The sequence below is a fragment of the Phytophthora sojae genome (genome assembly GCF_000149755.1).
Source record: "Phytophthora sojae unplaced genomic scaffold PHYSOscaffold_13, whole genome shotgun sequence".
NCBI lineage: Eukaryota > Oomycota > Peronosporomycetes > Peronosporales > Peronosporaceae > Phytophthora > Phytophthora sojae.
This window is the reverse complement of record NW_009258127.1, coordinates 196,573-224,008: the sequence shown is the minus strand read 5'-3', so window position 1 is coordinate 224,008 and position 27,436 is coordinate 196,573. Positions and strand designations below refer to the sequence as shown.

General features: G+C 54.6%; 11 protein-coding genes across 11 annotated transcripts; 3 read left to right on the top strand and 8 right to left on the bottom strand.

Moving 5' to 3' along the window:
- Positions 1-1,756: 1,756 nt before the first annotated feature.
- PHYSODRAFT_356071 (hypothetical protein) lies at positions 1,757-2,418 on the top strand. The gene has a single exon (XM_009539154.1). The coding sequence runs from the start codon at positions 2,078-2,080 to the stop codon at positions 2,357-2,359; it is 282 nt and encodes a 93-aa protein (XP_009537449.1). The 5' UTR covers positions 1,757-2,077; the 3' UTR covers positions 2,360-2,418.
- Positions 2,419-3,095: 677 nt separating this feature from the next.
- Positions 3,096-3,278, bottom strand: PHYSODRAFT_530325 (hypothetical protein; the record flags this gene model as incomplete). The annotated part of the gene is made up of 1 exon (XM_009539153.1): positions 3,096-3,278. A coding segment is annotated over one exon (183 nt), but the record flags the coding sequence as incomplete, so codon positions are not given.
- A 738-nt stretch (positions 3,279-4,016) lies between these two features.
- PHYSODRAFT_529656 (hypothetical protein) lies at positions 4,017-4,790 on the bottom strand (the record flags this gene model as incomplete). Its single annotated transcript, XM_009539152.1, has 2 exons — positions 4,017-4,368; positions 4,468-4,790. The coding sequence occupies 2 exons, from the start codon at positions 4,788-4,790 to the stop codon at positions 4,017-4,019; spliced, it is 675 nt and encodes a 224-aa protein (XP_009537447.1).
- Positions 4,791-6,157: 1,367 nt separating this feature from the next.
- On the bottom strand, positions 6,158-7,228 carry PHYSODRAFT_319494 (hypothetical protein; the record flags this gene model as incomplete). Its single annotated transcript, XM_009539151.1, has 3 exons — positions 6,158-6,223; positions 6,291-6,480; positions 6,549-7,228. The coding sequence occupies 3 exons, from the start codon at positions 7,226-7,228 to the stop codon at positions 6,158-6,160; spliced, it is 936 nt and encodes a 311-aa protein (XP_009537446.1).
- A 458-nt stretch (positions 7,229-7,686) lies between these two features.
- On the bottom strand, positions 7,687-8,527 carry PHYSODRAFT_529594 (hypothetical protein; the record flags this gene model as incomplete). Its single annotated transcript, XM_009539150.1, has 4 exons — positions 7,687-7,745; positions 7,830-7,925; positions 8,062-8,236; positions 8,306-8,527. The coding sequence occupies 4 exons, from the start codon at positions 8,525-8,527 to the stop codon at positions 7,687-7,689; spliced, it is 552 nt and encodes a 183-aa protein (XP_009537445.1).
- A 624-nt stretch (positions 8,528-9,151) lies between these two features.
- PHYSODRAFT_387316 (hypothetical protein) lies at positions 9,152-11,860 on the bottom strand (the record flags this gene model as incomplete). The annotated part of the gene is made up of 3 exons (XM_009539149.1): positions 9,152-9,334; positions 9,497-9,871; positions 9,947-11,860. Coding segments are annotated over 3 exons (2,472 nt in total), but the record flags the coding sequence as incomplete, so codon positions are not given.
- Positions 11,861-13,422: 1,562 nt separating this feature from the next.
- PHYSODRAFT_288964 (hypothetical protein) lies at positions 13,423-14,070 on the top strand. The gene has a single exon (XM_009539148.1). The coding sequence runs from the start codon at positions 13,447-13,449 to the stop codon at positions 13,906-13,908; it is 462 nt and encodes a 153-aa protein (XP_009537443.1). The 5' UTR covers positions 13,423-13,446; the 3' UTR covers positions 13,909-14,070.
- Positions 14,071-14,116: 46 nt separating this feature from the next.
- On the bottom strand, positions 14,117-18,148 carry PHYSODRAFT_530563 (hypothetical protein; the record flags this gene model as incomplete). Its single annotated transcript, XM_009539147.1, has 3 exons — positions 14,117-15,393; positions 15,445-17,965; positions 18,095-18,148. 3 exons carry the CDS (start codon positions 18,146-18,148, stop codon positions 14,117-14,119), a joined length of 3,852 nt encoding a protein of 1,283 aa, XP_009537442.1.
- A 412-nt stretch (positions 18,149-18,560) lies between these two features.
- Positions 18,561-19,409, bottom strand: PHYSODRAFT_306867 (hypothetical protein; the record flags this gene model as incomplete). Its single annotated transcript, XM_009539146.1, has 1 exon — positions 18,561-19,409. One exon carries the CDS (start codon positions 19,407-19,409, stop codon positions 18,561-18,563), a length of 849 nt encoding a protein of 282 aa, XP_009537441.1.
- A 4,129-nt stretch (positions 19,410-23,538) lies between these two features.
- PHYSODRAFT_288962 (hypothetical protein) lies at positions 23,539-24,226 on the bottom strand (the record flags this gene model as incomplete). The annotated part of the gene is made up of 1 exon (XM_009539145.1): positions 23,539-24,226. Exon 1 carries the CDS (start codon positions 24,146-24,148, stop codon positions 23,540-23,542), a length of 609 nt encoding a protein of 202 aa, XP_009537440.1. The 5' UTR covers positions 24,149-24,226.
- Positions 24,227-26,024: 1,798 nt separating this feature from the next.
- Positions 26,025-26,712, top strand: PHYSODRAFT_356067 (hypothetical protein; the record flags this gene model as incomplete). Its single annotated transcript, XM_009539144.1, has 1 exon — positions 26,025-26,712. The coding sequence occupies exon 1, from the start codon at positions 26,103-26,105 to the stop codon at positions 26,709-26,711; it is 609 nt and encodes a 202-aa protein (XP_009537439.1). The 5' UTR covers positions 26,025-26,102.
- Positions 26,713-27,436: the final 724 nt, after the last annotated feature.

The window sequence follows — 27,436 nt, the reverse complement described above, 5'->3', positions numbered from 1 at the left end:
ACTTGCCGATGCACCTTTATAAACATCACATCCTTGAGCAACCGGTCATCGGTCGTACAACGTTGCTGTACGGCTCGAAGCGCACCACCTTCCTCAGCCGCTGTACGAAAATCCTCGAGAACGTCATTTACCCAGAAAACTAAGCTAGAAATTTCTTTTGGCGTCCACGATACCTGCGATAGCGTGTGTTCGGTGAACTTCACGATGGTCTCAACCAATTCGACCAGTTCAGCACAGCAAAACTCGCGAGCATAGGTGAGGAAAACCCTGGCAGAGTCCACAACATCATCGATGCGCGATGCCGGCGATGCCGCCGAGAATTCTGCAGTTGCGGACAAATTGTCAAAGTTTGAACCACCGGCCTCCAACCAAGCCACCCGCTCATCCCTCGATAGTCTTGCAAATTGTCGAATCGAAAGACCACCAGAACCGAAACGAATATCATAGGCCCGCGTACAAATTCCAGGTACGGCGTTGAACTCCACGTGCTCGGACCGAACTAAACCTATGCAAAAACATTGGCAGACTTACCTTTGTGCTTCTCCGTTGTTATGCGCTCGTGAACTAATTCCTGCTCCTCGGACGGTGCAAATGCGTACTTAGACGACTTCTTTCCCCTTGTCGTAGGGGATGGCTTCTGTACGTGAGTACGCATGGTACCACCACCCTCCGCCGGCTGCGCTTTGACGTTGGCCTCCTTCCTAATCATCACGAAACGCTCGAGAAGGTCCGGTTCGTCGCTTATTTTTGCGATAATCAACGCGTCTTGATCAATAGCGGTTTGAACTCGTTGTCGCTTGGAGGGGACGTGGCCATCGTCGCCGTTGGCAACCGTGATCTCTTGCTGTCGTTTTGTCACGTGTTGTGTGGTAGTGTTTGCCCGACCAACTTCAGCACCGCGTTCCGATTCGTCTTGGGGCGAGTCATCGTCGTCTGGAAACGGGTCAAAGAGCTCTTCCACGTCCTGAACCGAGCCGCGAGACAAAGCGGACGTGCTCCGAAGCGGTTGGGGCGTTGGTGGTATGCAAAATGAGTTGCCTACGCTGCGTGGCACTGGTGACACCCCTCCGTCGACGTAAAAAGCGAGATTTATAGCGTGCTGGAGTGGAAAATGAGCTTCCTCTCCTGTTCTTGGGTCGATCCACTGACACACCTTGTCACCACTAGGGTGATTTTCCTCACTCATCAGACCTTCCAGTATCTCGGACACTTGATTTGAAGCAGAACTACCGCCGGTACTGAGCAGCCGACTCAGAATTGACTGCTCCATCGCCTCTAGGTCAGTAGGACTCCACTCGTCGCTTCTGAACTCGACGTCTTCAAGCAACAGAACAATCACTGGTGGCACCACTGACACTGCAGCTGCCGCTGTCACAAATTCATGACCACCGGATCGGATCGTGACATTGCTCTGGTCGACCGAGGTCACTTGTCCATACTGAACCTCTCCAGCTAAACTTACGGACACGGGTCGTCGGAGCAACGAAATCTGACCGGCCTGGGAAACTTCACTGGCCCGAACCACGTGGTCTTCGGCGACGGCACGATCCAGTTTCCCTTCGCCTCCTTCCAAGCTGCGAAACGTCACCTCCTCCGAGTCTAGCTGTAAGACCTTAGCATAAAACGGATGCTCTGCTTCGAACTCCACCACTTCAGGTGTCAGGTGAAGGAAGGAGCGGCTTGTAAGTCTCACCATGACCGGAGTGCTGAAGGCTGAAAGCTAAAGCAGGAGGGCTTAAGCGGCAGACAAAGATTCTGAAACTAACGCTACGACCTCTACGACCGCTCCTAGCACTTGAGCGTTGGTTTCATCTCTGCTTTCTCTCCTCAAAAGCTATTTTCACCTTGAACTTGAAAATATCCAGTTCCGCTTCCACTTCTGACACACCTCAGAGCGACTGACGTAGTCTTCGATGTGTCGTTTGACGTTTGGCCAGGTGAAATGCTGGTGGATCGTAAGATAGGTTCGTGTCATGCCGGGGTGCTTTAGCTGTTCGTGGTACCATCTCACAATACGATCTCGGAGGCTTGCTGGCACCATGATGCGTTTGTCTTTGCACAGTAGTTGAAGATCACCATGTTGTTGGATCTCGAGGGCACCTTGGCGGACTTGTTGCTGCAGGTGCTTGTCGTCCTGCTGGGCGTCCTGGATGAGCTTGAAGGTGAGCGGAAACTCGTCGTCGTCCGTGCCCACTTCAAAGCAGTCCTCGCTTCCATCTTCTTCGTCCAGTGGGAGGCGACTGAGGGCGTCAGCGACGACGTTGCTCTGACCCTTGATGTACACGATCTGCGGTGCGAACTCCTCGACAATGAGGCGCCAGCGGTTGACTCGGTCGGACTGGAAGTTGGAGAACGATAAGTTCTTGTGGTCTGTGTAGACCACGACTTAGTGTCCGAGCAGGACGTTGCGGAATTCACGAAGCACCTCCACAATGGACAGCAACTCCAGCTCCCTCACCGCGTACTTGAGTTGGGCGCCAGTCAGCTTTCTGCTGAAGAATGCAAGCGGGCAACCCTGCTGGCTGACCACGCCCCCCAGCTGAAAGGTGCTGGCGTCCGTATGCACATCGAACGGAAGCGAGAAGTCGGGGAAGTGCAGCGTGACGGCTTGGGCGACGACGCGCTTGATCTTCTCGAAGGAGCGCTGGCACTCGCGTGTCCAGCGGAACGGCGTCCGAGGTGAAGTCATGGCCGTCATTGGAGCAAGCAGGTGGGCACGATGGGGCTACATATCGCGATAAGAGTTGACGAGACCAATGAAGCGGCGAAGCTCGCGCTTGTTCTTCGGTGTAGCGATGCGACGAATTGCAGCGATCTTAGCCGAGAGGGGTTGGACGCCGTCACGAGTAAGACGGTAGCCCAAGTACTCGGTCTCGTACGCAGCGAACCGACTCTTGGCCATGTTCACTTGGAGTCCATTGTCGCGGAAACGTTCGAGGACAGCGCGCAGCTGCTGCGGGTGATCGTCGAAGGTCGTCGTCGTGATGATCAACACGTCGTCCAGGTACACGCGCACAAAGTGCAAGTCGCCGAGCAGGATCTGCATGCGGCGCTGGAACTCGTCGGGCGCCGTGCAAACCCCCATCGGCAGGCGCTTATAGCGATACTTTCCCCCACGGCAGGATGAAGGAGCAGATCTGAGAGCACCTGTCGCTGAGCGTAATGGAGTAGTACCCCATATTCATGTCGAGAGACGTCACGAACACGAACCGCTCGAGTCCTTGGAGAAGGTCGGTGATCTTGGAGATCGGGAACGGATGGCGAATGATCATGAGTTCAGCCGGCGGAAGCCAGTCAGGAAACGCGCGGTCTTGTCCTTCTTGGGGATAATGAATGCGGGCGCAGCCCACGGACTACTGGAGTCCCGAACGATGACATCGAGCGCTTCCAAGCGTGCGACCTCCTTCCTCACTGCTTCGAGATACGCGTGGGGAATGCCGAAGGGACGATCATGGAAGGGTTGAGATCCAGGCTTCAACTCGAAGTCGTAGAGCTCGCCAGGCATCGTGCCGATCGTGCCTTTGTTCAGATCGTCGAACAGCTGCAGTAGTTCTCGGAGGGCTTGCTGCTGCTTCTCGTCGAGATGACTGGGAATGCACAGGTCCAGGTCGACCTTGGCATACTTCGCGTCCAGGATGCGCACCATTCTCATATCGGCGGCGTGCACACTAGTAGGAATCTCGTAGCTGTACTTCTCCGCGGTCAAGTTAACACGCGTGGGCATCGGAACTTCGAGGCCATCCCACGCGATGGTACGCTGTTCAAGCTTGAGAGGGAGAATAAGGTCACGGCCAATGATGCAATCGTAGCCGCGTGACTCGGCTCCTTTGGCTGTGACGAAGAACGCGGGATTGACGACTCGGTTTGTGGTGAAGTCAGGGAGCTTGAATTGCATTGGGGCAGTTCCAACAGTCTCGAAGCGGTCCCCCTTAGTCAGCCACTTTGTCGTGTAGCGCGTAAGCGTGCGCGGATCAGGCAGAAGCTCATACGAGCAGAGAGAGCGCGATGACCCGAAGTCAGCCAAGGCTCTCACTGATCGAGACTTGCCGCTTGGAAGCGGGATGGACACTAGCAGTTCCGTGGTGACTTGGTCGTCTGAGCTGGCAGTTGGGGCGCTTGCCTTGGGCGTTGGAGCAGGCGTGGCTGGTTGGTCCTCCGTCGGGTGCTGCTTGTGCGACATGTCGCCGGCGGACTCCTCGATGTTGTAGCTTGTAGCACGTCTCCGTCACTTCCACGTCCATGAAGTGCGCCTCCTCCTTGCTCTTGTTCTTGGCGCGGCACTCGCTGGTGTCGTGGCTGCGAGATTTGTGAAACTCGCACCACTTACGCGGAGCGTTGCCTTGCTTCTTGTTACGCTTTTGCTCTGCACTGTTGCCACGGTAACTACCATTCTTTGGCTGCTGCGTGTTGTTCTTGTTGAACTAGCCTTGGTGAGGTGGTCGCTGCTGGCCTTCGGCTTCTTCTAACTGGCGGGAGTACGCGACCAACTCCTCCAGCGTCTCGTAGTCTTGACCACTCTCATCGTACTTCTTCTGCCACACCGCCGGCATGTTCGACTCGACAATCTCGCGCAATTCGTGGTTGGTCAGGCGGTTGTTGGGTGGTGGCAGGAACTGGATCAACTCGTTGATCTGGTGCAAGCGCGCGACGTACTCCTCCACCGACATGTTGGACGGCTTGCGGGTCTCCCGGAGATACTGACGCACCTTGCTAGCAGGTTGCTTGGGGAAATACATCGCGGTCATGCGTCGGAGCGCTTCATCGAAGTGCTCGACGTCCTCCATGCCCATGATCATCGAGTTCACCGACTCGAAGTGGACCAGGGCAGAGCCTCGTAGGAGGATGCGAATGTTCTGGTACAGCTCGGTTGCCCCTTGCCAGCCTTTCAGCAGGCGAATGTACTCGAACTGCTTTCGCCAAGTAAGCCACTCCTCGCCGTTGCCATAGTCGAAGTGCCGGATGCTCAGGGTCACGAAGTCACTGGGGTCTTGCGTGTTGGTTCGAACGCGGTAGGTGACGAAGTGTTCCTTCTGGTTGTCGTCGATGGGCTTGACGGTGGTCTTGAGCGGCAACAACGACATGGTGTTGCTGGAGCGGACGGATTGAGCTCAATATGCCGTATGCTTCACTTGGAAAGTTGGAGACTGATTGATTTAGAGTTCCTACGACTGCAGGAGTAGCTCATCCTAAGCTAGCATCTCAAATCTCATGATCAGTTGACGGTGTAGAGTACACAGCCGATTCTGCTTACCTCACGGTATTCTCGAAGCCTCCAGGCCGTTTGGGATACGGCAAAAACGTCGAAGTCGATCCCCCTGAAGGACTTGCTGGGCAGCGGCTCGATTGAAGAAGTTGATTTGGACGACATTATAGATGGGAGTGACAACGTCGTCGGGGCCAGCGGTGACCATCGAGGGGATCAAGAAAATGCTGAAGGAGGAGACATCGCTCTTGGATAGTGTTGCAGCTCCGGCGTCGACAGGTAGGAAATGCAGTTTGATTGCTTCGTTAGAGGCTGCTCACATCGATTTCGGCCCCGGCCAAAGGGCCTCATCAGTGAGCTTCCAATTCCGCAATGAGCACTACGACCGCTATCTCTAGGACCAGGCTCTAGCAGCCAGTCATTCTACGCGACTCCTCGTAAGATCTCGTCCCGAACTCCATCCGTGACACCACGCACGTGGCCGCCACTGGTGTCGAGCATGACAAAGGAAGTTGATGCCGCTACAACTAGCAACAGATAGCGATGAGTCGAGCAAGGTGGCAGAATCCGAGACTGAACAAAAGGACTTGTCGGACAGCGGCTCCCATGAAGACGATGCCAAGGACACGTTGCAGGCAAAGGCGGATTCGGCCAGTGGGAGTGGCAAGTGCTTAACCTTTGGGGACCTGGAGAAGGAGTTGGGGAGCACGTCAGATCTTTCTAGCGGGGATAGTAGCGGCGTTCCTACCAAGGAGGAGTAGGAGGAAATGTTTGATAGAGTGGACAAGGCGTCAGGATCGTCAGTGATCATTGAGGACATCAAGAAAATGCTGAAGGAGGAGACGTCGCATGATTGTAGGAGCAGACAAGCTTTGTCTGTTTCCTCTGACCTTGCTTTAATGCGAGAGAACACATACAGATCGCAAACATTTTTCTTGAATAAAAGTAAAGAGCTTACGCCTTGAACTCGGTGGACGTTGTCAGTGTCAAGCCCTTCGTAGCCATATCGCTTAGGAATTGCTACATCCCCACCAGAAGCACAGTGTTAGCCACAATAACCTTTGCGATAGCAACGATTAGCTCATACCTCGGCTTCGGCCTCGAATCCAGCCACCGGGGACGAGCAGTCCGTCAGAATAACCAGGTCGCTCAATCTCTCAGCTGGCCACGCGTCCACGAGATCGCGAACGGTGAAGTTCACACAGTGCGACAAGGCTTCGCCCACGATCACAAGTTTGCCAGCACGTTGCAAGGATTTGATCAGAGCAGTGTTGAGGCTGTTCCAAAACGAAAAATAAAGTCAGAAAAAAAAACCACGACAGCGTTAGAAGAATCGACCACGCACCTGGTCGACGGGTCATACGCCAGCTCATACTCAGCTCTCAGCGCAGAGTAGTGCTCGGTGAACGGATTGCTCCCCTTCATTACGTATTGGATCGGCTTCAGAGACTCCTTGGTCCATTCCAGAGCGGCTGCAAGAACGTCCGGGACGATGTTGTGCCCCGGTGATCCGATGAGGCAGTGCTCCGGCCAAATCGTGAGCGAAAACTTGCCGCTGTCCTCCAGTGACTGCGTGTACGCCAGAACGTAGTCGTTCAAGCTCGAGTCACGCGGTTTCCACACGCCGTCGGTGATGTTCTGCGCGTAGATGGTCGTGAATGGGTCGGGTGACTCCCCTGCGTCGTTCTCCCAGAAAATGCCGTGGGCGATGTGGTAGCGTTGGTGCGAGTCCATGGTGAACACCACCTGCGATAGTTCGGACGAGTGGTTCGAGATGAAGGTGGCGATCCGAGCTGCGTCGGAGTTGGCGGAGGCAATCGCTAGGGAACCGCCCGGGTGGAAGTCGACCTGCTGGTCGATGACGAGGATGCCCAGGCCACCGTCGGGGATTTCACTCGCCAAGCGAGCGGCCTTCTCGGCGTCGCTTTCAAAGCCCGTTGCGCAGTCCTTGTCACCGGTTGGGCTTGTGGCGGTTGTAGTAGATAGCAGCAGTGCAGTAGCCCACGCAAGCTTGGGGAAGAGCATGACGCAGGAGGTTGAGGTCTGACGGTTCGAGGAGATGTTGATGAACCGGGAAAATCGGAAATGAGCTTTCCAACACCAGCAACTTTGAACGAAAGCTTGGTTTCTCTTCGTACTCGCATCCTCGGGTGTTGGTACTCGGCCTCAACTGTGGACCACCGCTCGCTGAACTGTGGACGGTGTCGATTCAACCAGCGCCTACATGTACACCACATCACCCCGTGGATAGAACCCGGCATGAAAAGTTTCAACTCAGCGTTGAGTCCGATGAATGGTCTCGGCTGACCACACAAAGTGCCAGGTGATGCCAGTGCGAGTACAGTAAATCTTCCGTTGGGTCAAAGAAGCCGCGTCTTACTTCGTGCGTTTTTCGGCTGACCACACAAAGTGCCAGGTGATGCCAGTGCGAGTGCAGTAAATCTTCCGTTGGGGCAAAGAAGCCGCGTCTTACTTCGTGGGTTTTAGAGGAAAAGCCTAGTACCACATAACACGCGTTCGCGTAACTCCAGCCGCGCGGCATCTCGCTCGGCGTCGTCTGTCCCTTGTTGGGGCAAGTTGTCGTCGCTTTCGCTCGTACTAACAGCATTCGGTCCGGACTGGTAACGCAAACACACTGTGCCATGATGCTTCACACTGTCCGGGCCTACGGCATCGGGCCGCCCCCACCCAGGCGGAGGAAGTACGCCCATGCTATCAGAAGCTTCAGTCTGGTCTCCTCCAGCCGATGTGACGCTGGCGCGGTACGAAGCGTTCTGCCAGCACGAAACCTAAAGGATCAAATGTTAGCCGAAATACACAGGTAGGTAATTCACACAGATACAAACAAAAACAATCACGTACGCCTTCCTCCAGCGCGAGTTGCGCCAGCATTTGTACGAGCTCGCGCTCGTCGTGAATACTCAAGTCCAGCGGAGGGTATTGTCGGTCTGGTTGAAGAGGATCCAGTATGTTGAGCCAGCCAAGGCGCTTGACGCACTCCTCTTGGTCTTCAGATGAGAGGCTGTCGTAGATCTATGGCCATTCCATACAAGTTAGTCATCTCTCTTTGTCTCTCAAGTTTACTCGAAGGTGTGCAGGTACCTGAATGAAGTTTTCGAGGTCGACAATGCGCGAGAACGTTAGGCAGGCAGCTCTAGCGCGGGCTCTGACTGCGTTCGGGAAGACCTCGATGAGTTGCAGCGCCTGGTCACTGCTAAGCCACCGATCAGCCACCAAAATCTCCAATAACACCAACTTCTGCTGCAGTCCTTCGACGGTATTCGCGAGGCGATTGATGGTATCACTTGCCAAAGTCCGAGTCATGCTCTTCTTCCGCTGCTCAGCCGCCTGAGCCTTGACAGAACGACGCAAGAGCTCCCAGTGCAGCAGAGCTTGTGTTCGTTTGGCAGTGGATGGGTTGTTGTTCTCCTCCTGGTCCGCGTCCGCCCGTCGATCTTCACAGAGGACGGATATCTCGCTTTCGCTCGGAGGTTGCGCTAATACATCGAGAAGCTGCTCAAAGCGACGTCGACTCAGGGGCTTCGTGCCTCGAGGAGGCCTTGTTGTGCTCATGTAGTAGAAGACAAGCTTCGAGGGAGGCGGGAGTAGAGTCGACACTGACCGCTCCCGAGCTGGTCCAAGTAGTTTGTTCAGAATGTACGTGGAGGACAGCAGCACCGGTTCTCCATCCAGCGTCGCCCATCGGAAGTTCTCCCAGTTCCCGCTCTGTGAAGTATCAGCGCGTCCCGATCGCCAACGACTAAATTGCTTCTCTTCCTGTGCGACCATCGCCAGTCGGTGGAGAGCGGCGCGGTGGTCGTCCCGAGTCAGGTCGAAGGAGTACGCGTTCGTCAAGGATCCTAGTAGAACGCTGTAATGCTGAGTCCCAAGCCACCGACGCAGTGCAAGACGCTCAATCCACTGGCTCTGGATGTCCACGACACGAGTCACCAAGCTGGCCGCTTCACGATGGTCGATAACCCGGGGCAGAAGCCTCGCCAACGCCGCCAATCGCCGTCCAGGCCGAACTACTGACGAGGTTATTCTCTGTCGAGCTAGCAGTTGTTCCCCTTGTGCAGAGGACAAATACATTCCAGACTCGGTCAGCACAGTGTGTAGAAACTCCGTCTGCTCGGTGATGTTCCGGCTGATACTCGAAGCGTTGATCAGGAACCGGGAGAGCATGGCGTCGGGCATCAGCACCGAGTCTGCTGGGCGGTGGGTTTCGCCTGCATAGCCACTGCTGTCGCTACTGCCTTGCTGCTGTTGAAGCTTATTGGCCACATCACCAACGTCAATGCCCCCACCGCTGTGAGCTAAGTCGGCGGTGAGTTGTCCAGTGTTCGGGATCTGCCAAACCGCCCCGGATCCAACTTCACAGGGCTCCAGTCGCATCAGCTTCGCCTCCTCCCTCTCTTTGTCCTTTTGGGGGTCGTCAGGCACAGCGAACATTTCCGAGGTCATGAACTCGAGGAACTCATACGCGTCGATCTCGCCCGACCCGTCCAGGTCGTACTTGGCTAGCATTCTCGCGATAGCGTCGTTCGTCTCGGCTTCCTCGTTCACGCCAAGTAGCTGAAAGACTCGCCGTAGTTCATCGACATCCAGCGATCCAGACCCGTCCGAGTCTACGAAGCCAAAGCCGACACGAGCAAACAGGTCGGCGAACTCGCGCTTCTGGAGGACGCCGTTGCGGTCGTAGTCGTACTTGTGGAGCAGCTCTGCCAGTTGCTCGTCCGAGACTTCGAGGCCACAGCTGCGTAGAACAGTTTCAAGCTCGGCGAGCTCGACGGTACCCGATCCGTCCTCGTCCAGACGCCGGAACAGCACTGCCACGGGGTTAAGCGCCTGGTTTCCTGTCTTTCTGCTATTGATTTCGGCTGAAACCTCCTCTGGTTGTGACAACGAGGGCTGAATACGGCGCTTAACCAATTCCAGCTTGGTAACTTGTCCCCGATTTTGAGCCGAGGCCGCGTACTCGAGGCGCGTGAAGTGATAGCGCCCACACTGCGATATTGCGAGACGAAGCAGCTCGTGCGCGACCATGTGCTCGTACGCGTCGCTGAGGTCGAGCACGTAGCTGCCTGCCGGGTCCGCCGGGTTGAAGACATGCAACTGCTCGTCCCCAGTAGCGGACATGGCGGGCGCTGATACGTTCAAGCTGCAGTCTTGAAGCGATAGTTGGCACGCACTTGATGCAGCGCTAACTGCTGGTCGAGGCGCGCAGCTCGCATGCATTAACGCCTTCCCACCCTGAGCCCCAAGGGGATTTCCATCGAGAACGAGCATCGCTAGTGACGAGTTGACTGCCAGACCACTAGCGAGGCCCACGCCACCGCGTGGTGAGATGCCGTTGTAACTCAGCGTGAGTCTTCTCAAGCGAGCACCAGACCGCAACGCGTGAGCGAGCGACAACGCCCCTTTATTTCCAAGTGAGTTGTAGCTCAAGTCGAGCTCTCGCAGTTGATAATTCATCGGTAGGGCTGCAGCGATAAAGGCCGTTCCTGCTGCGCGCAGCTGGTTCCACGCGAGATCAATGTGCTGCAGCGTCAGGTTGGCAGCGAGCATTGTTCCAAGAGCCTGACCACCCGTCACAGCTTTCTTGGGTTTGTCGTCATCGTCTTCTTCTTCATCTTCGTCCACTTCATCTACCGGATTCTTCACTTTGGACGCAAGAACTTGCAGCCCAACCTGATTCCCGCGTATTAAGAGTCGCTCAATGGACTTGTTGTGCTCCAAAGCCTTCGCTAACCGGGCGCATTCCTGGTCGCTTAGGGATATTTCGTTAAGCGCCAGCACGCGCAGTGTGCAGAGGTTGGAGCGGATGTATCCACGAAGCACGTTGGCCGCATCGATCCCCATTGGGTTCGACGACACATCGAGCGACGTGAGGTGCGGCTTGTTCTCCAGAGCACGCAGCAAGCAGCTAATCCCTGCGTCGGTTAACCGGTTATCGCACACGTTGATCGACTCGACGAGAGGCAGCTCGGGTAGGCACGCAGCGAAGCGCACTATGAAGTTGTCGTCCAGTCCTTGGTGGCTGAAGTCGAAGGCGCGTTTGTTGTGCTCCTTCCGCAGCAGAAGCGTCAGAGGGGCTTGACTCCCCGCCAAACACGCGCCCAGAAAGAGAGCGCGTGGTGAGCGCGGGACAGCCGACATGGGGCTCATGTCGCCTCCGCCCAAGGAGATCTGCGCTTGTTCTAACGTTGGCAGTGACCGCCTCAGACCAGAGAAGCGTCTCATACCGGTAACACTCGAGTTGCTCCGCAGAGTTCCTAGATTTTGATGCTCGTGGGCATCGCGATCAACGAAAAGCTGCGGCTTGCTGTGTAAATCCCTGTACAACCGATAATACGAAGCTCTCGCCTCCGGCCCAAAGTACTTCATTCTCGTGGGCCCGCCGACGTCACGCTCGAGGTCCATGTCCGCTTCACTCTTTGAAAAGCCTTCACGCGCGTCCATCGCCTCCTGCGCCGACATCTCCGATAGCATCCGCGCGTCGTTTAATGGGGCAAATACGAACGTGTGACGTGGCAACGGCGATTGCTCACTAAGCGTAGACAGTGCCTCAACTCGCCGAGGTTTCGACTCTTTACGCTGTCGTTTGTGCTCCTCCAGCAGCTTCTCCACCTCGTCGTAAGACTCCTCCATCGTCATGGGGCGTGACCCGCATCCGATACTTGGCAGCTTCTCTGGCGACGCGTGCGGGACTGCCGGAGTCGTTGAGCTTCTCAACGCATGTGGCTGTGGAGTTGAGCTTATGGACAAGTGCTTCGTCGGAGATGGAGCGATCTCAGCTAGCGGAGCCAATGTAGCAGGCACTGCCGGTGGTCTGGTGTCCTTGCAGCCACGGTACGCTGCACCGCCGGAATTATCGAGCATTCCTTTCTCCCAGCTCATGCGGCCAAGGAACCGCGGTGGTGACAGCGAACTAGGACTTGCAATCGGTGGATGATGAACGGGAGATCCTCCTGCAGCAGTGGTGGGGCCATTCTACTCTAGGTGGGGAACGACAAGTAGGTTAGTGGGAGGACCAATCATGCTCCAAATGGTAGAACGACGTCTTACGTGGTGCGGAACCGGCGGCAATTGACCGGCATGGTTGCTGTCGAGGCTGCGCTTGGACGTCATGGCTTAGGGCGCCGAGGTACAGTCGAACGCTTCAACTTCATCCAGACGGACAAGCCCCAAATTAGCCGTTGACAACTTGCGACCGACTGACGTGGCAGAGTGTAGCCATGTGCATACAAACGCCAAGTGATTGAGGCCGAATTACGTGCGCCACACCACGGCCCAGCAGCCAGCCATTCCTCGCTGCCACGCACTTGGGCCTCTCTTTTTCCCCCTCGAAGGCATATCCCATCGGCCTCGGTCCTCCCTCCCTCCTCCTTCTCTCATCTCTAACAGACTCTACAGACATGGTGCGCGGCAAGAAGATCGGACTGGGCGAGTTCCTGGGCGACCAGGCGGCCGCCTACATCCCAGAAGCGGCGCTGCCCTCGGGCCCGCGCGCGCGCGCCGACGACGACGACGGAAACTACCGCGGAGGCCGCGGCGGCGACCGCTTCGGAGACCGCGGCGGTGACCGCTACGGCGACCGCGAGCCCTCGCGCAGCGAGCAGTCGGACCAGTGGCGCGGAGACCGCGGCGGCCGCGGCGGCGGCTTCGGCGGGGACCGCTTCGGAGACCGCGGAGGCGACGAGGGCGGCAACTGGCGCGGCGGCGGCGGCGACCGCTTCGGCGGCCCCTCGCGCTACGACCGCCCGTCGCGCGACGAGTTCCAGTCGGAGGAGCGCCCCGCGCACATGCGCCTGAACCTGGCGCGTCGCGGCGAGGCCTCGGGCAGCGGCGACGTGCGCAACAGCAGCGGCGGCGACAAGTGGTCGAGCGCCTTCGGAGGCGGCAGCCGCTTCGGCGGCGGCGACCGCTTTGGACGCGACGACCGCTTCGGAGGAGACCGGTACGAGGGCGGCGGCCGCGCCGCTGGCCGCTTTGCTCGCGGCGGAGACGACGTGTCCTCGTCCTTCTCGAACATGCGCGTGAGCGGCCGCCAGGAGCAGGCGCCCGCGCCGGAGCCGCAGGTGTCGGACAAGAAGGCGCGCGCCCAGCAGAAGCGCGAGGAGCGCAAGAAGAAGGCCGAGGAGGAGCGTCTGGCCGCGGAGGAGGCCAAGCGCGTGGCCGCCGAGGAGAAGAAGAAGGCCGAGGAGGCTGCGGCCAAGAAGGCTGAGGCCGACCGCGAGACCATGAAGCAGGTGCTGGCCAGCGGCAAGAAGGGCGAGGAGCTCGCGGCCGTTGCGAAGGACATCTTTGCCAAGAACGGACGCCCCAGCGGTGCCGTGGTGTTTGAGGCCGTGACGGAGGCCACCGAGGACGTGGCCAAGGCCAGCGCCAACTGGATCGCCCTGCCCGCGTACGGCGAGCTGCTCAAGCTGGCCATGGAGGACACGGACAAGAAGGAGCAGATGCACGCGCTGTACGCGCTGCAGGTGTTCCTCAACAAGCACGACTTTCCCAAGGGTCTGATCGAGAAGTGCTTTATGGCGCTCTACAGCCTGGACATCATCGAGGAGACGGGCTTCTTCGAGTACAAGTACGACGTGGACGGCGACGTTCCTGGTCGCATGAAGGCTATTATCCAGACCTCGAACTGGCTCACGTGGCTCGAGACGCCCGAGGAGGAGAGCGAGGAGGAGGACGAAGAATAGATTTCATGTGCGTGTTTTTGAGAAGGGTACTTACGTTCAGGTGCGCAGGGAGGTGCTCGGCTCCTTAGCATAGTTCGTTTTGGCTGGGCCCCCTGCTGCGTTCATGTCAAGCTCGACATGCAGGTCATTAAGTTACAGCTTCGAATGAAAAAAATGTGCATCAATCATACAGCATTACCACTTGCAAGTCACGGAACGGTACGACGGTCTAGGAGTCGCGCGCCGTGACCGATGTCACCATGTCTTGAATTGTCGACATGGGCGGACGGTAAATCTCGGGCAGTAGCTTCCGTTGCAACGAGTTGAACGAATATTTGAAGCGCCCCACGTTCTTCTTCGCTACGTGAATACGCACACCAAATTCTCGCATCGTGTTGGCCACATCCTTCACTTCTTCAAGGGGTCCGTACTCGGTAGCACCTCCTGATTCAATCTCCTGCAGCACGTGCCGCTTCCGCTGGACCAAAAGCCTCGCCTGCTCCAGCGTCGTGCTCATTGCCGTCCGATCCTTTCCAGACTTACAGTAGGTCACCCGCCCGCCGTTCAGGCTTCGCACCGCATCTGCGGCATGCAGCAAGATGCATGTATTCTTCGAGGCCGAGTTTTCACTCTCGACACTGACGCGCAAATTCCGCAGGATTTCGTCAGGGTGCGAGCCAACACTGATTTCCGACATCCCAATACCGCAGACCTCCGTAAAGCGGTTGTAGTACTCGGAGATGGTACGGAAGCTCGTGCTGTTGATCTTTCGCTGGATCGAAACGCCCGAATGTCCGACCATGTTTGCCAAGCTCTGCATTTCATTGATGCCCTGCGTGAATAGTACGGACGTGACGCTAATCAAACCACCAAGCTGCAAGCTTTCCGGAAGCATTGCAAACTGGGCAGAGGGGACAGGAACCTTGATAATGTAGCCCGTGTCTTCGTTCTTTTCCACCACCACCTCCATGTCACTCCCCTCGCAGAGCTTGAACGAAAACGTTTCCAGACATTTGATCGCTACCCACGCGTCAGATATCATGTACAGCTCCTTACCATGCGACGAGATGAGGCTCTCCCACCCGATCAAGAATCCAACCTTTGCCATTTGATCGAGTACCTTGTCATTCCTCTCTTGCAAACACAGGTCTAGCTCCGCCATGAAGCAGGTGACAAGGCTGCTGACGGATTGCGAGACGGCAACAGTCTTCCGGAGATAATACTCGGTGCGTAGCATTTCAAGTCGGCACAGCATCCGCACGGCATAGTTAATCGATGTCGTTGGGTCCACACCCTCGTCGGGCTCAGCGCGAAGCGTAGGGTATTTGGCGTAAACCGCGGTTTTCTCGTCGCTGTTCTTTTGGTCGAGCTGCCGAGAGCTCTTCTTCCTGACAAAACGCTTTTTGGACAAAGCCTTCGCTCGAGCTGCAGCAGCCTTGCGCGCCATCATCGAATACTTGGTGGGCTTCTTTTTCGGGACGATTTCCACTGCACCCGCGGAAACAGCTGCAGTAGGGCTCCCCGGATTACTGGAAGCTGCTGCGTCCGATGACATACCGCTGTCGCTGCTACGGACATCATCCTCGACTTCGGCCTCCGTCTCGTCTTCCAGCGGAGGGTAAAAGAAATCGGAGGAGTCTTCCGGAATGTAGCAGTTGCTATCACTGACTGGGCCCCCCATTAACCGCGGTGTGCTCTTTTCCAGAACGGATTGGAAACTGTGCATTTCAAGCTCCATTTCTCGCAATCCACAATCGCTTAGCCCCAAGGCGTGCGCAGTCGGAGCACCGCAGGTGACTGTCGCATGTGTCTCCGGGGTCATCATGCGCTCATGTATCGACAACGAATCGCGCGAAATAGGGGCCCCAAAGTGCGCGTTGACGTCCAGTCCAAGCAAGTCTTCGGTTGATGCCTGCGCGTCCATCGGTGGGTGTGGTAAGGATTGCGATCCAAAGTGACGGAATATGCGGAAATAGGAAACGTGCAAGTTCGTCGGGATAGCTTGGATGTCAGCGCGCTTCTTGTGTAGACTGGACTTGAAAGTTTTTTTTTCCTCTACCAAGTGCTCAGTAAGGCGAATCATATCAGTAACCTCTGTTACCTGCTTTCGAATATTGAGCACGTGCGGATACAGAAAATTAAGGGGAATCTCACTCTCAATGATACCATCAGCCGCCGGTGGAGAGCAGTCGGAAGCCCTTCTGAATCGTCTTGGCAAAGTTGGAGATGGCCCCGATACGTGAACAGCCAGCAGATCATCACTCGGAGGGGCAAGTGGGTTTGCCAACAGAATATTAATGCGAAGCTGAATTTGACCAAAAATCTCGTCCGTGGTAGGCGAACGAACGTCGAACCAATCCACCAGAGTGAGAGACGTCACTATTTGGCGGGATTTTGTTTCGTGAGCTCCACCAGCATTACCTTCGGTGCCATCGTCATCATCAAATACAGTTTTCTCCTCCACTGTCATAGCATCACGCACACTCTGCAGCGGAATCATTACCTCACCGATTAAGTCATTCTCGACGCCACTCATGTAGCCGTAGTGCTCGTTAAAAACTTGGAAGCGCAACCACCCAGCCAGTGGTTCATCGGTTGATCCTTGTACACTCGGCCTATAAAACACGAACTGCTTAAGCGCGTTGACGGGTGATACGACCACACGACTGCGCAACACTCTGGACGCGTGGTATTTCGTGTTGGGTTTTCCATGAGGGCATTTGTTTGCAGACTTGTTGCTCGACCATACAGGATTCGGCGCATCATACTCCGTGTTTGTTTTGCCCACAGTGTACTCGTGATTTCCAATCACGCCGTCTTCAAACTTGACCACAACGAAAGGATGAACGCCGCTGCTAGCTTCAGCTCCTGCATCAGCCGTATCAGAGTCATAACTGCTAAACGACGATGACCCACTACTAGTACTGCCCCATTTCCCCGCCTTTATCCGATTCACGAATCCGCCTCGACCACTGACCATACCTATCGAGAAACCTGAAGTACGCGACGACCGGTTGCCTAGGTCTGTTGTCATTTCGAACTCAGTATTTGCCGCAGCAGCAGCAGCATTGGCTCTTGATTTTGTCTTCAAATCACGTCCACACACCACCTGCACGCGGAACACGTCATGTCCGAAGTTGAGCGCTTCCGCGTCATTATCGAAGTAGCGGTTCCTCTTGCGGTTGTAGTTGTACCTCAACCTCCACTCGTCATACATCTGGAGCAGCTCAAGCTGGCACACTCGCAGCAGTTGCAGTGGGATCTTGACACTAAAGTCCACCTCCGCTGCCTCTTCAACTGCCAGTTTGGCATTTGCAGCTTGCATCTCGGCATGCTCCTCCTTCATCAACGGATAGAACATAAAGCTCCTGAACAAATTATGCTGCGCCTTGAACAGCGGATGCTGCTGCGGCTGGATGTTGGCAAACTGCAGCTCTACGGTGGCTCCGTCCAGCACCGTCGAGTGCACGGGTAGCGTCATCTTCTGCTTGTAGTTACCGCTGGTAGCCACCGCGTACATTTCCTGGAACGACGTCAACGCATACCCAAAGACCTGGCTGTTCCTGTTCGAGGACGTTCCCTCGTCGGGGATCATGACCATAATCTGCACGTGGCGGTCGTACTCCGCCGGGTTCTTGCAGCGGACGCTGAAGCCCACAGAGAACCTGGGGTTGCGGCTCTTATGGCGCTCGCTCCAGTAGCTCTCACTGTCCAGGAGTCCGTCAGCAGGCAGCGCCGCCTTGTCCGCAAAGCCCGCGTCCAGCTCCCCGAAGCTGTCCATCTCAATGGTCAGCCCGCTGCCGCTGCTAGGGGCTGCAGGGGGGAGCGGCGTCTGGTGTACCGGAATGTCTGCGCCAAAGCCGAAGATCGGCGTCTCCCTGGCCACGCGCACCTCGACGTTGACCTCCGTGGGGGGCTTGGCGCGCGGCGACTTGGTGTTGTTGTTCATGGACGCGGCGCCGCTGAGCATGTTGAAGGCGCCGCGCACCAACGTCTGCGCCGAGCGCGCGGGGGACACGAGCGAGTTGCCGTCTACGCCGCGGCAGGACACGAAGAAATGCAGCGCCTGGCGATCCGGCTCGGCGTCGCCCGGGGGCATCTCGACGAGCGACGACGGCGTGACGAGCGGCAGCGACGCGCTCGCGGAAGACTCGTCGAAGCTGTCGGCGGAGGACGCGGACGTCGGCGCCGCGGGGACGACAGCCACCGCCGGCGGCTCGTCGTCGAAGAACATGAGGTTGGGACTCTGCGGCGCAGCCATGGCGCTCCGCTCGAGTGCGGAATGCGGAGTGATGATCGGTCTCCGCTCTTTCTGAAACGGATGTGGTGTGGACCACGTTGAAGCTGACGTAGAGTCACGACCCCCGAAATGTAGCCATATCTTTTTCAATTGCACCACTTCCGGCAATGCGGAAGTATCCATAGCAACTGATGGCGATGAAGTACCAAAGAATAAAGTAAGCTATATCGGACACGACCGCTAGTATTTCCGCACAGCTGCTTACTTAAGTATCACGACCCTGAGATGGCTTCAGCAATACAAGATCGACACGAAAAGAGTGAAATAATGATTTTACTGTTTTCGTACTGCTTCCGTAAGAAAACTTGACCAACTCATCGACAACTTCCGACCCTGTGCTCCAACCTTTAACTGCTACAAGGGAAGATTTCGCTCATTTCTCGCGAAGATTGCGGCGGTACGTTGCAGGGGCCGCGCCAGTTGCAGAGGCAGCAGGGGTGGCCCCAGTGGCCGGAGCTGTTTGCGATGCTGCAGTTGTGGGGGCTGCGGGTGTTACACCAGCGGCGGGGACGGCAGGGATAGCCGCCGTAGCAGGAGGTGCGCCAGCGGCAGGGGCAGCAGGAACGGCAGGTGCAGCGCCGGCAGCAGGGACGGCAGGAATTGCTGGGGCAGCTCCGGCAGCAGGGGCGGCTGCTGTTGCTGGGACTGCCGCCGCCGCTGGAGCAGCCGCCGCCACCGGGGCTGCTGCTGGCGTAACTGGTGCGGCGACCGGTACAGGAGCTGCTGCTGGCGTAACTGGTGCGGCGACCGGTACAGGAGCTGCTGCCGGTGCTGCCCCGGCCGCCGGGTAAGCTCCCGTTGCAGGGGCAGCTCCAGCCGCTGGTGCTGCTGCGGCTTCTACGCCAGTCGCTCCCGTACTTGGACGCACAGTACCCGGAGAGCTGGAACTAGTTCCTCCTGTGCCTGAAGTCGTTTTACTTGTGCTGCTACCGCCACTTGCACCACCACCACCGCCCATAAGGCTAGAGAGACCGCCCATGCCTCCCATTCCACCCATGCCCGGGAAGCCCCCCATTCCTCCTCCACCCGACCCACCCATTCCAGGAATCATCTTCATCAAGCTTGACATGCCACCCATTCCACCGCCTCCGCCTCCCATGCCTGGGAAACCACCACCCATGCCTCCAAAGTCAAATAGAGCGGCTTGATGTTCGGCATGTACCCCGCTTGATAGAACCAAAGCCGCCACTGTCAGCGCGACGATGCTGCTAGTCTTGAACATGATGTGTCTCGAACTGACGCTTGGTGCTTGAAAGTGCCTTGACGACTTGAACGAAGATTCGCAAATGAGCTGCAAGGCGAGAACCTTATGCCCTCGCGATTACCTCCGGCGCATTGTGGTGAGCTGGCAGCGCCTGGTAGCGGAAAGGTGTGCAATCGTCGACAGCCGCCGTCAAAGGCATATCAAGTGGCTCTTGAATTGACTCCACGCTCCTGCGCCAGAATTTATGGCAGCTGTTGCAACACTGACGGCGGAACAACTTGGCGACTTTAGGCGGACAACCAATGGTGCCAACTTCCGCATTCCGCGTTTTGCCATTCTAACTGGCACAACTGGCGATCTTGTCCGTAAGAGCATCCTTTGGTATGGAGTGGTAACTTCAACATTAGCAATACAAATCCTAGTATAAATGGGATAAGAACCCCGGGTGGTGGATTGCTAGCCACAAAAATTTATAAGATGTTGTATTGTGCCCGTAAACGGTTGATTTCTATTGTTGCGTTCGTGTATCTTACTAAACCACCTGTTTGTAAGCTTTGTTCGACAACTTTGTGGCCCTCATAGCGATGCAGCGGCGTCCTGCGTACAAGCATGGTAGTTCGAAGTACTTCGTAGCACAACATCCTTACGCGATGTGAAACAGAGGCAGAACGACTACATGTATTCATGTCGTTCTCTGACTACTAGTGTACTCCGCAAACATGTTAGTGATTTTCACAACACACTTATATTTAAACCGAACACTATGTCCTGTTTTTTTTGTGCAAATCGATCGATTTGGGTGCTTATTAAGCGGCTGAGCCCTTGTTTTGTTATATATAAATAGGATGCCACTCCGATTTGGCGTTCCCCAGCCCTGTTCATATACCACGGATTGCCAGCGATTTATAAGCAAATCACTTCGAATGTCCATGTGACACTGGGCATTCTGAGGGTAGCTCGTTTATATGAACGGCGTCCCATGTCAACGTGGACGGCAAACTCGACGCTGCCGTATACATGAAACACCCGATGGGTACATGCAACATGTGTCTGCGTCTGAACTATTCACGGAGCTGAAACTTGGCACGAGTGGCTGCTTATACGCTTTCTCTATCCCGCTACACGATGCAGTGCAGAGTCCAAAAATTGGCGGGTCGCGGAGAAGTGTCAGGGGTCGCCTCCAAGGATCTCCGGGTCCTTGGCCTTCCTGGGAGGAATCCTCCCTCGGGAGCCCAGCAATTGCATCTTCAAGGTGGCCAGGGTCGACGAAGGGTGTCGGCCTCGTGGCGAAACAGGCTATGCAAGACGGTAAGCAATGCAGAAGCAAACCATGGTGTAACGGTAACAACGAAGCATAAGACAGCGGAGAGAGAGCAGACTGCTGGCCATGCTGCCTTTCGGGGCAATGGTGGTGTTGGGATATAATTCCGACGAGCGTGATGCAGTGGTGATCGCCGGATCGATGGAGAGAGAGAAGAGAGCGAAGGCGTGCGGCGGGAAAGGGTGGATCGACGAAGCGCGAGAGGAGGGGTTTATATTTCTTTTAGCACTTGGATATCGTAGGGGTATGCTTTGGTCACATGCCGTAGTGGCGTTTGATTGAGGTGTGCCCGTGTGTTTGGGCTACTACCGCGGGCTCGTGCCCTGGAGGCACGTGATCCGTAGGCGACGCTGCAGCAGTGCGCGGCATTGGGTGTGGTTAGCCGTCTGAACCGCAACAAATTCAAATTCAAATGCGCGATGCAGTGCACCTCTGCGGCCATTTATATACTTTACTTAACTGAACTTAAGTAGCTCAGGAAGCTTGGCTCTCATTAGCATTTGATAGAGATTTGAACATGAACGGTTTACGGCCAGACCTACGATTTAGGATTTGGCGTACCCCTTTTTATATTTTTTCTACCCCTCCTAATCAAGCTTATCTGGTCTGGACATCTTTGCCGGTTTTCACAATACAGTTAGTGTTGTTTGCAGACGCGTTGGTATGTTTGCTGCTCTATCACTAGCAGATCAAATTAATGGCTACTGTTCGAGAGGTCATCCTGGATGACCTTTTGAACAGTATGACGCCTTTGCGTCGATGAATCATACTGCTTGCGTTGATGAGCTATAACGTGCGAACTTCGCTATTGCCTCAAGTGTATTTCGCTACGAATAAAAGCACAGTCGTGTTCGTCGACTCCAACAGCATTTTCGCAGTTTCCGCCATATATGGCATGCATCTGTACTGTGTCAGCGCCCTTTTGACAGCTATGTAAGTGCTATTGTGCGTGGTATCGTTCAGAAGGGACTTGAATTCTGGTCATTCTTACCAAAATTTGCTCCACCTTGAAGGTTCGCCAGAAAGTGGAAAAGGTGGAATTTTTTCTGATTTTGCCACTTTTAAAGTGGTCTGGTCATCCTTACTTTTGAGTACTTTTTGCGGAGTTTCGAGTAATGAGTAATGTGCTTGGACTTCCGAGTATGTAAACTTCATTTAATCGTGCGCTGCGTCAACTTGAAACTATTGACTAAACTCTAAAAAGACGTTCCTTGTTGGGATGCCATTCGGACACAAATAACGTGCTACAAACCCTTTAGGGCAAATTACATTTTGTTTTCTGCTAAGATGGCGCTTGAACTCTCTATTAGCTTACTCACGTCCGCATAAGTGGATCGATGCGTTACTTCCCTATATGCATTCACGTTGTATCCTCCTCCGGTCTAGTCCAAGATGGCGATGCTGGACGTGGCATCTTTCCTGATTCACAATATGTGGAATTACTCATAAGTCAGTGAAGTGTACTCACAGTTAAGTAGCACCTGTTGTCGAGTCCACAATCCATGTACGCACCACGGCATAGCATGTAGTGCTGTTTAGTTTGAAGGGATCATGGTTGGCGTAAAGAAGAAGACCTTCGCGTGCAATTCAGCTTCCGACCAGTGAAAAGAGCTTCAACTCTTTTTAGTTCAAGATAAACAGTTAAAAATTGCCTAACTCCACAAACATGTAAGCCAGATTCGCAACACACTAACAAACAGTTTGCAACCACTAGTGTTAGCTATACAGTTACTGTTTGTGCGAACACTACTGACTACCATCGCTAATTACTGTGAGCTAGCTTCACAAAGTAACCAAGCTCAGCAAGCTAACACGTCCTTGTCGTTCATGGCTATCTACGCGCTGAGGTGACTTGTGCCCATGCAAAGACTTTCAATAGAATTGATGTCAGCATCGTTCTCTTCGCATTAAAAGCCTTGCCAGCATCCGAAACATTCAGTCACTGACATCGCGCTGGAAACCAGATCACCAACACCCGGGAGCTCGCTACTCACCCATGTTCAAAAGTTCGAGTGATTTTGGGCGCCTACCGCGGGCTCATATCCTAGATCTAGCTGCCGAGATCTAGCGATACGATCACCGTAGGCGGAGATGCAGCAGTGCGCGTCTCCGGGAGTAGGTAGCCGACTAAACCGCAACAAATTCAAATTCAAATTCAAAAGTTCCAGTGATTCGTTCACTTGAATGAATCACAAACGGGTAATAAATGTAGTGATCGCACTACGTGTGAAACAGCAGCCTCACCAGTGCGGGAGGTGGGCCCAGTAACTAGTGTAGATCAGTACCGAGGTACATATACAAACAAACACAGCACTGCTGGGTTTACAGTATTGCTATGAGTCACAGCACTGTCAGACAGTAAATCCAGAGCATTCAACGTGCTAAACGCAGAAGCAGCACTAAACACAGAAGCAGCACAAACGCACCAACGTAAAACCAACGTGGCTCGGCAGAGGAGGTTGGCAGGGCTCTCAAAAGAGGTAGCATCCTGTGGCACAGCGTAATGTGAGAGGCTTGAAAATGCAGCGGATATCCGTAACCAACTGCTCCGAGAGTTCAGTCGCCCGAACCTGTCGGTTTGCTGCTCAAAACGAGGCCTCGGTAAACCGTGGTTATCCGTGGCCATGGCCGAATCCTTTTCCATGAAGGATCTTCGCAAAAAAACAATCGTGAAGCTGAACTTTCATAAGGAGACAATACATTTATTGCTTATGTACTACAAAACTCATCGGTCAACACCAATACCACAGAAATCGAGGGAGCAATTTCTGCGACCACAGTTGGAAAATCTATCTCCGTTCGTGTACCCCTTGCTCGCTTGAACAACTTACTCAGAGCGGAGACTGCGGTAAGTCTTCTGCGTTGAACCGGTCGCGCCAGTACCAGTGCCGGTGCCGGTGCTAGTGCCAGTAGCGCCAGGCGCGTGAACCGTACCCGGACTTCCACCTGCACCGGGCATCATCTTGCTGAGACTGGAGAAACCTCCACTCATGCCCGGAAAACCGCCACCGGCGCCGCCCATTCCGGACATCATTTTGCTGAAGTCGGGCATGCCGCCCATCCCACCACTGGTGCCGGCGCCGCCCGCGCCAGGCATCATCTTGGAGAGGCTGGAGAGACCCCCAGAAGCACCGCCAGTACCCGTACCGCCCATTCCAGGCATCATCTTGGAGAAGCTCGACATCCCGCCAGTGCCGCCCATTCCCGACATCATCTTGCTGAAGTCGGGCATGCCGCCCATTCCGCCGCCCATTCCGCCCGCCCCAGGCATCATCTTGGAGAGGCCTGAGAGGCCGCCCCCCATGCCACCCATGCCGCCGCTGGTTCCACCCGTGCCACCGTAGTCCCCCTGCGCAGCTTCCTTGTCGGCGTGCACGCCGCTCGTGACGGCCACAACGGCGACGAACAGGGCGAAGACCTTGTTGCTGTTGATCATGATGATGGCTGGAGTGTCGATGATAATGTTACGATGAAACGTTGGTTGGGGTAGCCTTATCGCGCACGCAGCAGCTCGAGTGATGCACTGTGAGGCGTAGAAGGCAAATTTGGAAATGGGCAACGTAGACGAGCAACTTTTCATCGCGTGCCGCGTGCGAGGGGAAACAGTGTCTTGTCGGCGGGAGTGCATGGTATTGAGGAAACACGTGCGCACTTGTGTTAGAGCATCATGGGCCATTAGCGTGTGGCTCGTGTGAGGCCTCTACAGTCTTGGTGGTAAAATCCGCATAACATCGCGGCACTTTACAGTCGAACGATAGATGATACAGACCACCTGGTTGATCTTATCCGATAGCCGACATCGTAAATCTATAGCTGAGCACGGACTGTCGTACGTGATGGCGGGCACCAAGCGAGTCAATTTTATGTATTTGAGGTATCCCCCTGTTTGCTGTTCGAAGTAGCTGTACACCGTACGAACAGCACACTGTAGAACATAGCAAGTTGTAACCACCACATGGTTTGTACGCATATACTTTGCGCTAAATAACGTGTTCAAGGCACAGTATCCGGTGCTCAACGGTGGTAATATCCGTCACCCGATGTACTCGCGTTGATATCATGGAGCAAGGATGGACGGGAAAGTAAAAGGAAAAATGTACTTGAAGAGCTCGCTCCTTCGCAGCTACTAATCGTTTCAACGATCTTAAAAAATAAATGTTATTCAAGTAGTTTTGACTACCTAGATTTTATAGGAAAATTGTTATGACACGTTCGTTTTAATTGCAATCCACAAATAAAAATGAAACACAATAATTGCCGGCGCACATGCTCTTTAAATTAATTGCTAGTCTTGCTAGATCTTGCAAGTCCCTAGACTACCAAGGGTATAGTCGCAGCCTCTACAAGACAATATAAAAAGCAAATCAGCATGAATACCTTCCCAACTGCTTGATTTCCTAAAACAAAATAAGAATTACTAATGCTTTTTATTCACATCAATGAAAATTGTTGTACGTTCCTTACCGGACGCAGAAAATCAGACGGGATTGTTTTTTTTTTTTTGGGGAGGGGGGGGGGGCTTAAAGGAAATCAAGCGGTTGCAATTAATTTAAAGAGCATGTGCGCCGGCAATTATTGTGTTTCATTTTTATTTGTGGATTGCAATTAAAACGAACGTGTCATAACAATTTTCCTATAAAATCTAGGTAGTCAAAACTACTTGAATAACATTTATTTTTTAAGATCGTTGAAACGATTAGTAGCTGCGAAGGAGCGAGCTCTTCAAGTACATTTTTCCTTTTACTTTCCCGTCCATCCTTGCTCCATGATATCAACGCGAGTACATCGGGTGACGGATATTACCACCGTTGAGCACCGGATACTGTGCCTTGAACACGTTATTTAGCGCAAAGTATATGCGTACAAACCATGTGGTGGTTACAACTTGCTATGTTCTACAGTGTGCTGTTCGTACGGTGTACAGCTACTTCGAACAGCAAACAGGGGGATACCTCAAATACATAAAATTGACTCGCTTGGTGCCCGCCATCACGTACGACAGTCCGTGCTCAGCTATAGATTTACGATGTCGGCTATCGGATAAGATCAACCAGGTGGTCTGTATCATCTATCGTTCGACTGTAAAGTGCCGCGATGTTATGCGGATTTTACCACCAAGACTGTAGAGGCCTCACACGAGCCACACGCTAATGGCCCATGATGCTCTAACACAAGTGCGCACGTGTTTCCTCAATACCATGCACTCCCGCCGACAAGACACTGTTTCCCCTCGCACGCGGCACGCGATGAAAAGTTGCTCGTCTACGTTGCCCATTTCCAAATTTGCCTTCTACGCCTCACAGTGCATCACTCGAGCTGCTGCGTGCGCGATAAGGCTACCCCAACCAACGTTTCATCGTAACATTATCATCGACACTCCAGCCATCATCATGATCAACAGCAACAAGGTCTTCGCCCTGTTCGTCGCCGTTGTGGCCGTCACGAGCGGCGTGCACGCCGACAAGGAAGCTGCGCAGGGGGACTACGGTGGCACGGGTGGAACCAGCGGCGGCATGGGTGGCATGGGGGGCGGCCTCTCAGGCCTCTCCAAGATGATGCCTGGGGCGGGCGGAATGGGCGGCGGAATGGGCGGCATGCCCGACTTCAGCAAGATGATGTCGGGAATGGGCGGCACTGGCGGGATGTCGAGCTTCTCCAAGATGATGCCTGGAATGGGCGGTACGGGTACTGGCGGTGCTTCTGGGGGTCTCTCCAGCCTCTCCAAGATGATGCCTGGCGCGGGCGGCGCCGGCACCAGTGGTGGGATGGGCGGCATGCCCGACTTCAGCAAAATGATGTCCGGAATGGGCGGCGCCGGTGGCGGTTTTCCGGGCATGAGTGGAGGTTTCTCCAGTCTCAGCAAGATGATGCCCGGTGCAGGTGGAAGTCCGGGTACGGTTCACGCGCCTGGCGCTACTGGCACTAGCACCGGCACCGGCACTGGTACTGGCGCGACCGGTTCAACGCAGAAGACTTACCGCAGTCTCCGCTCTGAGTAAGTTGTTCAAGCGAGCAAGGGGTACACGAACGGAGATAGATTTTCCAACTGTGGTCGCAGAAATTGCTCCCTCGATTTCTGTGGTATTGGTGTTGACCGATGAGTTTTGTAGTACATAAGCAATAAATGTATTGTCTCCTTACGAAAATTCAGCTTCAAAACTGACGACAGTAAGAGAATATGTCTTATGTTTAGGTTGAGCTTATTCACTGACTTCGTAATCAGGGGCTCATATCAAGGCTGATACCTGTAATAAATATCGATACTGTATGACCGGATACTTGTATCAGTATTACCTGATATTGGTGGTGGTGCTGTATCGAGATCCAATGATACTTCGGCATATAAATATCGATATCCTGCGACCTAGTCTAGATTTTACCAACCAGGTTATTTCCATGTGCGCTACCGCACATAGTTACTTACGAATCGTAATACCTCAAATGAAATTGTGGTGTGGTAAGAAAAGATCGTGAATATTTTTCTTTGAGGTTTTCCAGTAGTAAGTTGGTAGTAAATCGACAGCAATTCAGGTCAAACCAGATTGTTGTTTTGTTTGTCGTTGCGATCCAAATTACCCTCCTTCACGAAGACACCCCTTTTCCAATGGGCAGACGCATCCGTATCAAGGCCCCTTACCTTCTCAGTGTCTGACTCAATCGTACGAGGAGCTTGTGGTGTGCACCTGAATATACTTCAAGACCGTATTCAAGAACATTCTAAATC

Bases quoted from the DNA above. Each gene is read 5' to 3' on its own strand.
- PHYSODRAFT_356071 (XM_009539154.1), top strand. From the start codon at position 2,078: ATGTTGTTGGATCTCGAGGGCACCTTGGCGGACTTGTTGCTGCAGGTG.
- PHYSODRAFT_288964 (XM_009539148.1), top strand. From the start codon at position 13,447: ATGAAGCAGGTGCTGGCCAGCGGCAAGAAGGGCGAGGAGCTCGCGGCC.